This window comes from Limulus polyphemus, unplaced genomic scaffold, assembly GCF_000517525.1.
Source record: "Limulus polyphemus unplaced genomic scaffold, Limulus_polyphemus-2.1.2 Scaffold397, whole genome shotgun sequence".
Classification (NCBI taxonomy): domain Eukaryota; kingdom Metazoa; phylum Arthropoda; class Merostomata; order Xiphosura; family Limulidae; genus Limulus; species Limulus polyphemus.
In genome coordinates, this window is record NW_013666007.1 from 257571 (window position 1) to 271054 (window position 13484).

The window sequence follows — 13484 nt, forward strand, 5'->3', positions numbered from 1 at the left end:
TGATGACTAGCTGCCTTGCCGCTAGGCTTAGACTGCTAGATTAGGGACGGCTAGCGCAGATAGCCCTCGTATAGCTTTGCGCGAAATTCCAAAACAAACAAACAAGAGACTGCAGGAGCATTTTTTCACTAACTTGAGCTGTTTTGTTCACAGGTAATACATCAGGCATCAACTGGTGAAAATGGTAATCCATGGGGCTGTTGCAAGCCCATCCATGGCGGGAGGCTAGCAACCATGGTAACTTTGAGTCACAAGGAGACCTTGGATTGTGCAGAGTCCATGGAGGTACAAACAACAATTTATTGTTCTATCTTCTAGTGTCCAAGTGTAGGAGATCCTTAGTATGCCCACTACACCTTCAGCATATTAGGCATTTTGACTAATGTTAAAGACCTTTGGTTGTGCCATAAATCTTTCTGCAAGAGAAAGATTTGTGTCACAATCATAGGATTAACAGATTGTTTCCCTGATGCTTAAGAGTGTATCTAAAGAGGATCTGGACCATTTCTTGAAACATTTAAAGCAGGTCATTGCTTTGAATGGTTAGGCTCAGGAACAAGGAGTACAACAGTTGATATTGAATTTGGATGCTACAATGTTTGAGTCGATCAAGCACTTGAGTGAGAAATATACAAGCAAGGAAGAGTTTTGGCAACATTTCAACCCAGTATAAAATAGGGCTATCCTTTGGCCAGTGTTCAAGGCTCAAAAAAGAGGTACCACTGAGGTTTGTTTGAGTGATCTGTGTCCTTTGCATGGAAGGCATATTCTACAATGACTTTGGCAGATTGTGAGAATATCCTTGTAAACAATTTAATTGAGGGGCTACCTAGTGAGGTGATGAGGTACCACTTAGATGTGAATGATATTCTTATCCTGATAGAGACAGTTTCTGTGGTGACAAATTTCAAAAGTCATTACTTTGAACAAGTAACAGGACAGGAAGAAATCCACAGTAGCAGCTGTAAATGGCCATTCTCAGCCAGAGCTCCCTCCTGAAAAGACAAAATCACTCCAAGCTTGAGCTTTACTCATAGTAAACCAGCACCCAACACTACTTGGCAATATTACACAGCTCCAGCTAGATATCAGTGTGCAGGCAGGGCTTCCCTGGCTCTCCCATGATGTTTATGCCACAGTCAGTGGCTCTGGTCACTCCATCCAGATGATGCTGTGGAGGGAAGGATTGGAGTATTTGCTTCAGATGTGGGCAACTAGACAGTTTCAAAATAAATTGCCAGTATCTGGTAAAACCACCAGTTTTGCCAAACTACACAGCAGGTGCAGAAGGATTGTCAGCAAGCTCTAGCTGCTGCTGCTGCTTTGGCTCTGGTCACTGACTTGGGGGAGTGCAACATAAAAATCACACAGAATAATTTGGTGCTTAGCCCAGCTTTCTTAGGGACAGGTGATGCGTAATATCTGTCAGTAAAGATATGGGGATAAGAGCTAGAGTTCCTGGTAGGTACAGGAGCTTCCAGGACAGTGGTTTACCTTGCTATGTATCAGGCAATCCGAGTACTGCCACCACTTTGGCCAGTTAATACTGTCAAATGGTGATGAGTTGAATGTGAATGAAGAGATATGTCTGAGTATATCAAGGTGGTACCAACTACAGAATGAAGGTGATTATCTCTGACTTTGTTTCTGGCATTGGAATCCTCCAATTGGATATGCTGTAGAAATTGTCAGTGAGATTTGCTTGTCCATCAGGTGAAATGTATTGTGGGAAAATCATCCTGTGGTAGCCATACAGGTGCAGGTTGTGGAGGGAATCAGAGTACCTCCAAATGCACAAGAGATGTTCTGTGGTTTACTGTATATGAGGCTTGGTGCAGTGTAAGGTAGTAATGGTACTGATGCATGAAATACACTGTTTCTTGTCCAGAAAGCAGTTAGCATTAGCTGAAACAGTTAATTGAGGGGTAATGTAGTCCCAGTGTTATTATGCAATTATGGGTTGTTAGCTATCCAGTTACCTGTTGGGATTGTCAACAGCACATTAAGTGAAGTGGGGTAATGAAGACTATTGGTACCACAAGATTTACTTCTGTCACACCATATCTGAGAGGTAGTACATGATTACTAATGCTTCTGAAGTCGGTAGTTGACGATTTTCTAAGAAATTTAGATTCATCATAGCAGTAGGAGCTCAGTGATTTATTGGTTCAATATACCAATGTATTTCTGAGATCAGATGACCAATTGGGTTAAATGAACATAACTCTGCTTCACATAGACACAGATGATGCAAGTTCTGTTAATTAGCCTCTGTGTAGGTTTCTTTGTAGCACTAGAGATATAGCTATGCTGAGATACAAACAGATGCTAAAGAATGAAATGATACAGCTTTCACAGATTGTATGGTCATCTATAGCAGTGACCCACGCTGATGGCTTCTCACTCCCACATACAGAAACAGTGTCTGGACACTTTGGAAGTTGCGAAGTTGTCAAGAACTATAGATCTGCCATCCAGATACTGGCCAAAAAATGACAAGAGAAGACCTAAACCTGCTTTAACTACTCAAGATGGCATTTAAGAGTTATATGTTATTCAGCTTATGTAGTGGACCTGCCACTTTTAAAGACTAATGGAAGAAATGCCAAGCCTATTTTGATATTTAAGTGTTTGGATGCACATTCAAGTCTGTTGCTGAAAATCTGAACTTGGTATCTCAGCAGATAACAAAAGAAGGAAAGTGTGTACTCTCACACATGCAGGTAGAACTTTTCAGTAATATTGTGGGTAGTGATGGAGTTACCTGTTACCAAGTGATACAACTGCAGTTTCCTTGGTTTTTCATTGTACTATCATTGTTATGTGGCTAACTTTTCAAAGATTGTGGCACTATTATCCACTCTCACTAAATCTGATTCTTATTTTAGATGGTCTGAAGAATGTGACCAAGCATTTTGGTCTCTACAATTCACTTTATTTGAATATTAGGTGTTAGCATATCCACAATGAGTAATAAATTTTTGCCAGGGATAATGGAATTAGAGCATTGTTATCATAGTTGCAGAATGGAGCAGAACTTATGATCGTGTATGCTTGTCATATGCTTATGGCTCCTGAATGAAAAGTCTTCATGATGAGGAAACGACTGCTTAAAGTTGTGGGCTATGTCAAACATTTTGAATGCTACATGTATAGTAGAAATTTCATCATACATGTGGACAATGTGTAACTGAAATGGCTACTGAATTTTAAAATTTCAGAAAAGGTGATTCCGTGGATGATTGCATGTAGGATCACAAAGTTACAAGAGTATGACTTTGTTATACAATATCATCCTGAATCTGGACACTGTGTTGGAGTTAAAAGTAATTCTGCTATAGCAATATCAAACCATACTGTAGGACATTCTGTCAATCGTTGGATGCCACAGTTAATGCCTTAGGAGCTCTGGGAAGAGTAACTGAATGATCTAGATCTAGTTAGGGTACTCCTTACTCTGCAGTAAGATGAAGCATGGCTAGTACAGATTGAGGAATGTGGTATGAATGCATGCAAACTTTGATACTAGTATGAGCAACTATGACTATAGGAATATTGTTATAAACCATTGACATGTAGTACTCAATTTATGTTATAACTAGTGTTCCCCAATGATCTTAGGCATGAAATACTTCAAACCTCGCATTATCTAGAGGAAGAAACCAGCTTAAGGAGTAAACTCCAGCATAGGATTGTTGGTTTTCTGTTGCAGAGAATAGTCATGGATATAGCTGGTTATTATCAATTAATTCACTAAGGGGTCCATTGACTATTTACTGCTGGTGTATTGTTGGAGCAGGGAGTTAATTTCAATAGCCAATTATTCTCTGAATTGTGTCAAGTGTGATAAAAACAGGCACTTTGCCTTACTACTCCCAGTCTGATGGTTTATCAGAACAGGTAATACTAACCATCAAGCATATGCTTATGAGGTTTGTTAATCCTGACAGAACTAATTTGGATCAACATTTGCCATACATCTTGATGGTACATTATACAAAAGAATAGAGATAGATTGATAGTTTGTTGAACATGCACTTGTTTGGTCAGGATGTGATGTATGGTCCACCTCTCTTAGCAGATATGCCACAGCATTCACAATAATATATTGAATGGTTAAGGTTTGCATTAGATGATATGCATCAAGTCACACATCAACAGATAGGAAAGGCTGCCATGCAGTAGAGGAGATGCTATGATAAAACAGTTAAGGAAGAAATGTTCCAGCATGGAGACTGGGTGTAACTTTGGTATGTGCCAGTGTACTTTTAAGCAACTTGGTTCCAGCTGAACAGCTCCTTATCTCATCCTCCAACAACTTATTTTATAAGATTATGAGTTGCAGTGGTTGGGTGGTGTGTATAAACACAGGGACAAGTTAAGACTGTTTGTTTCTGACAGAACTTGTGCATTGGTTAGATCAGGAATCAGAAGTTGAGACTGATAAATTAAAGAATAGAGAGAGTACTGTTTTATGCCATCTCAGCTGGTGAGGAAAAAGATGCTAAGAATACTTGTATGACTATATGAGATGAGGAAGTGCCTGGAGAGGAGGTGCAAGATAGCTCTTGCGATTAGCTGGCCAAGATAAGCAGCTAGGACATTCACTAGATTATGAGATCAGTGACTGAAAGGAAATGGTTTTCCGGGCTGTCAGGTATAGTGGTTCACAGTAAAATGTGTGTCTTACATTGTGAGATTGCTACTTTATTATTACAATATTTGGATGGTTTGTTGATTGCAAAATTAACAGGACCAAAAGGGCATTGCAATTCTTACTTTTTGAGCTAATGAGCTGAGGTTCACTGAGAGATATTTGCCAGTTATTGGATGATAGCTGTTCAGTTGTTATACTGTTAGGACAGCTGTTGTTAGTAGGCGTAATGCCTAGAACATTAACAGTTTATACAACTGAGGATGATCACCAGGAACTAAAAGACTTGGCTGAAAGGGCACTACAGCTCTTACTTTTCAAGCTATCAAGTGTTTTTCTAGGGTGAGATGTTTGCCCTGCAATTTGTAAATATTGCTCACACTATCTAGTCAGGTATTAGCACATTTTTGCTGAACAGACCACACAATATTTGCTAGATATATTCAGTACATCCTAACTGTGTACATAACTCCTACCTGTGACGTGTGTTCTTTCTTAGCACAAATTATAAATCAGACCCTATGAATCTATGTGGAAAAGCCCTTTTTTCAATGTATTTTGCCTGTATCTGTTTTTCTATTATACCGTCGTAGCCAGTGGATTGACTCATGAATGATTTTATAATATTGTGGTAGTTTTGCACAGTAAATGTGTTTTACTGCAGAATATTGTATTTGGCCTGTGTTGCTCTGGGCATATGTTGATATTGTGTGCATGTGTGTGTGTATGTTATATTGAGACAACACAAATACCAATTCTAGCTAGGAGTATTTTAGCTGAAAACCTCAGGTTGGCTGAACTCTGCTGGTGATTATTTATTTCATGGTACTAAGAAATTGACTTGAGTTTAGTAACTCGTGGATGACAGCATGATTCCCATGGTCAGAAATTAGGGGTTGGAGCTAGTTCAGTAACAAAATTGTTTCAGTTAATTTAATTGTGTGTGAAACAGTTCTTACAGTTTTACCCCACCTCTTTTGTTTTCATTACTGGACTTAGGTTCTGTTTCTGTAGGCAGTAGTGAAGAGAATGTGGTTGAGTTCCAGAATAAGATGCTATAGCTGTCAAGGTATAGCTAGTGGAGGTAGCCCTTATAGGTTGCATAACAATGGCATTAGTGGCAGTCTGTCTAGCTACTAGTATATGTGGCAATATGTAATTTTGAGATAAATGTATATGCAATATACATGTATAAATACGCAGTAGCTTATAGGTTGTAACAAATTTAAATTTAATGTACCCAACATTTTATTTTTTATGATTTAATATTCTCAGTCATGCAGATAGAAATATTTTGTAAGCATATAATTGCACTGAATATTTTTTAACATTCTTTTATTACAAGGTGCAGTTTAAAATGCTTGATAATGTAGACTGCATGTTTACTGTTTAAAGTAAGAAGTAACACCTGCATGAAGTTGTACCTGACCTTCTAGCAAACTTGATCTGAAAGGAGTCTTGTGAAAGTGAGATGTCTATGTTAATAGATTCCCTTGGTCAGAAATTAGGGGTTGGAGCTTGTTCAATAACAAATTTGTTTCAGTTAATTTTGTATGAAACAGTTCTTACAGTTTCATCCCTCCTTCCTTTTTTTCTACTGGACCCAAGGCTCAGTTTCTATAGACAGTAGTGAAGAAAATGTGGCAATCAGCTGTAGTTCCCACTGCTATTATTATCCTAATATTTAACAGTTACCCTGGAACCCAATAGATGAAGCATGAGACCCAGTGAAGCCTTAGGAACAGGGACATCCATAGATGCAAGGGATAAATTGTATTCAAGCAATATACATGTTAATGCATATATGCCTATAGAAATATAACTTGACCAAGGTAACAGTTTTCACTCTCTTTATATAAAGTGACTTTAAGCCAGAAATTAGTTGTAACTGGGCCATTACACCTTTGAATTATACAAGAATTGAATAAATATTATTCTAGTATAATACACTCGAGCTCTAGAGGTTTATTATGAGCTTAAATAAGTGTTCTCAGTTTAAAAAATGGGGGAGGGAGCTAAAGTTTAATTTTCATCTTTTAACAAGTGTTTATCATTTTTGATTAGAAGTTTGCTAGTTTTTCTTCTTTAGTCAAGTACATATTATTTGTGGTGAGTTTGAGTTTTGATAAACATTACTCCCAGATCAAGATACTGAATTGTTAGAGATAGCTTTTTAGGTTTAAAACATATTTTTCTTAGTTTAATAGAATCAGTAAAAGTTTTGTTTTTTCACAGTTTTACACACCACACCTATTTAAGTGAAGTACAAAGTTTATTTAGTGTGTCACTATTTTTTAATAAAAAATATTGCATTTTGTTTCCACCTTTGTGCATGGAACACTGTATTGCATTCTTTTTTATTTTTTCCATTCCTTTTTATTATTATTACAAAGGGATTTAATGTTTGTTTTTTTTAACTACATGCTATGTATTATAACATGAATTTTTTTATCTTCTCTGTTTTGTAATTGTTTTTTGTTTTTGTTGTTATCCATAGGTGTTAGAATGTCTGAATCAATATTCAAACAAAAAGACACCTGAAGTTGAAGAACTACAGTCCATATTATGTAATAATCATTTTAGGGTGAGTTGTTTAACTTACATGACTTTCTGATTAATTTTCTCCATGTATCTTATCATTTAGTTCTTTCAAAAAGGTTCTTCACCTATTATAAATCTCTTTCATTACAAGTAAGTGGGATAAAAAACAGCTAATATTTTTTAAAATATAAATTGTAGTTACAGATTCAAAGTTTCTTGCACAAGAAAACTATCTCAATTTTACCTAAAGTAATATTGCGATGAATACATTCAATATTTCTTGTTAGTAGAGAAATGAAATAGAAACAGGCAATTTATTTTAATATCAGCTACACTTGAGATACATTGCATGTTTTATGTAACTGACTTTAGATTTCATTAAGTTGGCTATTTTTACTGCCTTTTCTGTATAATACCACAACATAGCTATAAGTTTGAAGGGGTTTTTTTTTTCTCTTATAAATCTCATGAACAAGAAGTTACAAAAGCTATTAGTATTCTTATAAGCACTGAATCACTACTGATTATTTTGTTGCTACTTTTTGTGTTTAGTTTCATTCCAGGTAAACAAGCAGTTACTGTAGAAGTTTTATTTTGGTCGTGCATCTCTCCTAAAAAATAGCTTGGTATAACAAAAACAAACATATTTTAGTTCTATGGACAGTTACTATATTTTGAAGTTTCTTGTGCACAAAACCCAAACTCATTTTTTTGGTTTTACTATAAAAAATCACAATAGTTTCTTCTCTACACTTAACATTAAAACTAAGTTACAGATTCCAAAAGAAACATATTTTGAATACTAGGATTTTATAATGAGTAACACTCACTGTTTCAGAAAATACAGCATTGTTATACTATTATTTACCACCAATAAGTCTTGTTGCAGAATAAAACAACAAATATAGGTAGTACGTTAGAATGCTTAAAGCTCTTGATTCTTTCATCCAGTAAATGATTCAAACATAAAAATTGAAAACTACCTTATCCATGGATTTCTTGCTAATTGCCATTCAAACTAACAATTTGGAGTGTGTGTTGTTGTTTTTTCTATATTAATTGGTCAGTTGATATATTTCACATCTACAGAAAAGTCAGTTTTCTTTTCTCATGGGATTTCCCAACAATGAAAATTAATTTACAATTAGAGAAATGATACCATTTTTAAAAAATGGTTACAGCTTTTGATGTAGAGTTTGTACAAATCACAACATTAGAAACGAAGTGTACATTTCTGAAGCTTTTCTAACAATAGATCCAGTTTATTGATACAGGAATTACAAAGTGATTTGAATAGTTTTTTATTGTAAAATTGAAATCTTAGCATTATCAAACTCAGCATTTCTAGTTTCTAAGATTTTCTAACAGTGAAAGTTAGTGTATAGTCATAAGATTTAAATTTAACACGGAATTCTCCTTAGGTCTATTAGTTATTTCAACTGTCAATTGTTATTTTTTTATTCTCAGACCTGCTATTGAACCAACATTTCTATAGTCTCTGTTGTTTCCTCCTGCTCATCAACTTGTTAAACATTTCAGAGGTTTATTCATTTCCATGCACAAACTCTTGTCACATATGATGATTATTTTATTTGTCCTTATTGTATGAGTTTAGTTAGTATTTGCATCTAATTATGGTGCTTCTCGCAGTGATAAAAAAAATCACTTGACTCTAAATTAGTAGCATTAATGCTACCTATTCTTCTGATATAGGTAACTTGGGGTGAGTAAAACACAGTCCAAAACTATCATTCTATTTCCAGAAATTAGTTTGACACAATGACAAGTGAAGAGTCCATAAATTCAAGGAGACCTCACATTGTCTCTCTGATCAAAATTTTTAATCTTTAAAATAATGTTAATTTATCCTCTTTCTGAAAGTTCATACATCAGGATCAGTTTATATAGATGAACTTTTGTTGTGTTTTGTGTTACTTAATATATTACACACACTTCTGTTTTTTTTTATCATTCTACCTTTAAACGTATATATTGTTTTCTTAATGTAGTAAAGTAATGAATTATTTATGACTATGATTTATTTCTCTTGTATGTCCTTAACCTGCGCCATCTGTTTTACGGTAGATAAAACAATCTACAGCATTGTACAGCTGGACGCAAAATACAGATCAGAGTAAAAACTTAAAAACTATGTAAAAAAAATATATTGCAATATATAAGCAATGGAAATACAAGAATTTGAGTTTCCTGTAATGTATGTATAGTACGAGGATTTGTTTTTGTTTATGATTTAAAAAGATCGACAGTGCTATACACAAGAATAAATTAGTGGTTGAACAAATACCAGTATCAATTTATATTTAATAGCAACCTATATTTCTGGAATTTAGATTCAAAAAACCATTAAATATTCTCAGACTTTGTTTTTTCTGCCCTGACTAAAATCGCTTCCGTAACTTTAAAATGTGCCTTGAAGTGGAGGCAGCTACTCATATGTAGTTTTTATTTATGTCGACCGATGTCGTCTTGGAACGTCTTTTTTTTTATTATTATTTTACTTGTTGTTAAACAAATGTTTGAACAAGTCTATTCAATTATGTAACAGCTGCCTAGTATCGGCTAAAAATACGAAGAAGTAAATTGTGGCGGAATGCTACAAGTTCTTTAAATACCTATAGAATGATAGAATTCTTTTTTGTGAGTGTAAAACACTTAAATACACCATTTCGATTTTCGATACCTCACTACTATAAAGGCTTGGTTTGATCTGAAATTTCATTGGTGGTAGTGTGGTGGTAGTTTCATTGGTGGTAATGAAAGAATAGACCATTCCAAGTTTTTGCTTGTTGTTAAACAAATGCTTAAACAACTCTATTCTGTTTTTAATTCTTTATTTTAATGATAGTCCCTATCCAACACTTGTCGAACTAGCAAATTGCGCGGTCTTTTTTAAGAAGTGTAACAGTTGGGTAAAAATTACTGTGGCTGAAAAGGCTTATAGACGAACTGATTTTCTGTTTTAAAATCATGCTATTTGTAATTAATTTTATGGAAATAAAGGTACAAATCGAAGTTAATGCTTTACACAGATAAAATCAATTTACTGGTTTCAGTAAAATACTAATAACAGAGGATGAAGTGGTAACATTTCAGAAAGTATTATGTTTAAGACAGGAAAAATAAAGTATTTTGAATCATTAGAAATAATCTGTTAACTATTGTTATACTCAGTTTCATAGTACGAGCCCATCATATATTCTGATTTGGAATAGATGGAGACACACGAACTTATTTTATACCGTTTATCTGTCAATTAATAGATGGAGACACACGAACTTATTTTATACCGTTTATCTGTCAATTAATAGATGGAGACACACGAACTTATTTTATACCGTTTATCTGTCAATTAAGCAGAGTTGTCCGTCACATGTTCGTATGAGGAAATGGTTGAACCAATTTCAATAAAATTTAGTAGAAGACCTCAGCTGAACCCACCAAAAATCGTATTTAAATGGATGAACAATCGGATGAATGGTTCGATTTTGGCAACCATTTCAATCTTTAGTACTTGAAGCTGAAGTCAAACGTAAGTGACATTGGATGCTTTACGTTGCACGCGTTACTTGTGCGAACGGTTTGTGTGCTATGGCTCAAAATCTGGATGGTCGCGTCTCACACTCCCATTTATAATATCAGTTTTCAGCCCAACATTCTCTAGTAACTTTGCTATATCAAAAATGTAATAATCAGCTTTCGTTTTTGATTTATTTTGTAGCTATATGTTCAGTATATTTGTTAAAAATAAAATCAATTTGTGATATAGAATTTGAGACGGAAGTCTTTTGAAACACAATCACTGTTGCCCTTTTTATTGAAAGCCTTTTAGTAAAGTTTAACTGTGTGAGAGAGTAGCGCCCAATTTTACTTTTGTTTCATCATGAATACACTTCCTAAATCATCATTTCATTTTAAATAGTGCATTAGCAGTGTTTAAGTATTTTCTTTACTTTGGGATAAATGAACATTGATATTTCCAGCACAAAGTGGTTAACTCAAAAGTACAAAAGGGTTTGTTTAATGAGTTATTGTTTGGGCTAAAATGCAAAATAAAATAACAACAACCACAAACAAACATAATTTAGGGGTGTAGAAAGCAATTTTTGATTGGTCAGTGTTAGGTATATACGACTGTTTCCATTTAAGTATAGCGCGAGTGTTAAATTTAGTTATTTTTAGAAGCGATAGTTTATTATAGGTTTGTTTACGTAAAAGTGTACGAATCATGCGTTGTGTAGTTCAGTTGTTGTGAATTGGTGTTTGTTGTATTATTGTGCCATGCTAGTAGAGCTTTCTAAGTTTTGTTTTTTGTTGTTTTGATTGAGTATTATTGTATCATAATATCTGGTAGTTTGTAGAACGTTCTAGGCCTCGGTCGGGCTATAAATACGCGTACAAAATGTAGTTCGAGTCAGATATAGTTAATTAGATAGAATAGATAGATCTAGACTGCATGAATAAAGAGCGTATAGTGGCGATTTTTGAAATGAAATTGTTACAGATTGTATTGTAATAACAGAGTATAGAAGAAATACCTTATCTTGTCAGTTGCGTTCTAAGGTAACTGAACCGACCTGTATGGACTTTGACGAAAAGAGACAATTATTTAAAGCTCTGGATACAGTTGGGGTAACCGACAGTGTAACGTAAGTGGAATTATCACCGATTGTATTGTAATAACATAGCAGGGGAAAATAATTTGTCTTGTCAATTTTGTGTTCTAAAGTAACTGAACCAGCCTATGTGGACTTTGACGGAAAGAGAATTATTTAATGCTCTAAATACAACTGTGGTAATTAACTGTGTAACGAACATTTGTAAGTACGTTTGACTTGTTTTAGTATATTATCTTAAAACAAGTGGACTAGTGCTGTTTGTTTATTGTTGAAATTTTTCGCCAATAAGTCACAGATACCTACTGTAAAGAATCCTGCCCATCCATACACAAAACGTGACAGTTAGGCAACTCGGAATAATGTGAAAAACATACTTTGGCATGCATAGCATGCCAGTTCTGTGGGGGTCTGGGGAAATGATCCCAGGAAAATTTTGAAAAAATAGGTGCTCTGAAATTGAATTTTGTGCTATTTTTAATATAATGTATTGAAAGTATTAATCATTTGCAAGCACTTCTTTATGATTGACAAAAATAGGTGCTCATTGGCACTTGTACTCACCATAGCTATAAGCAAGCACAAGTATGTACACTTGCAGATTACACATGTAATTTATTATGTATTGTTATACTGATTCATACATACTACTATAAGTCTTATCTGCTTACCTATAAACAATTTTTGAAGTTTAAAAAGCCCTACAGTAACTGTGACAAAATGTTGATCTGGCTGCAGCCCGATCTGCCGAAACTACGCTGGCGTACATATAATTTCTGCGTTTTATTACTTCATAAAAAAATGACTGGAATTACGCATGCCCTAGACAATAAAGCTGTAATAAAACATAGAGATGTTAAGACTTACTTCTTAGTAGTTAGTTTGTAGATTTCTGTTATTTCGTAATTATCACAATTTTTTAAACCTATATTACACACATTGATATAATGTTAATATCTGATGACTTTATACAACTAAAATATTGATTTTTCCGTTTTATTATGTACCGGGCATCAGATCGAGTGGTTAGCGTACATATTGTTAATGTTCACGAGCATCCGCCCACCTTCAGTGGATCGACAGATAACTTGGTCTTACGTCAAGAACGTAGGCTCTGAAAGGTTTAGTTGTAACTAAGGCTCGTGAATGTCTCATTCGGCTACGCCTTTATGTAGCTCTTATTGATTTGGTCACAAGCTGTCATAATCAGCGGATAGTCGGCTTCATTAATCATTGTCACAGACGACTCCTGGTGAAAAAACGGAAAATGTTCCTCTGGAAAAAACAAACAAAACAAATCCATATACGTTGTTATGAACTAGTTTTTAGTGTCATTCCCGCTAAGTAGTCAGTTATCATCATCGATATGCTGTTGTTATATTGTTCGTGTGTCAGAAGATAAATACGATAAAAGGTAAATGATTAGGTAACTAGTTGTATTAGTAGGTAGATAAATAGAAGTTTCATGAGGCAACATCTTGGCTTTTTGCCCGTTAGACGAAGACCTTTCCTCTAGTTGATGCTAATCAATACGTTATCAATTAGATATAACGTTTTAAACAAGAGATATGTCGGAATATATTTCTCTGCAACAAATACAGTACATGGTAAATGTATTTTAATTCGCTGTAAACATTGAGGTTATATATATATAT

At 34.6% G+C, this 13484-nt stretch overlaps 1 protein-coding gene across 5 annotated transcripts in view; it reads left to right on the forward strand.

Moving 5' to 3' along the window:
- Positions 1 to 13484, forward strand: part of LOC106457961 (peripheral plasma membrane protein CASK-like) — a 253764-nt gene that overhangs the window by 202843 nt on the left and 37437 nt on the right. For all 5 annotated transcript variants that reach the window (XM_022384048.1, XM_013917406.2, XM_022384049.1 and 2 more), the window contains one exon: positions 7152 to 7238. In XM_022384048.1, coding sequence (XP_022239756.1) covers positions 7152 to 7238 — 87 coding nt within the window. The remainder of the gene's footprint in view (positions 1 to 7151; positions 7239 to 13484) is intronic.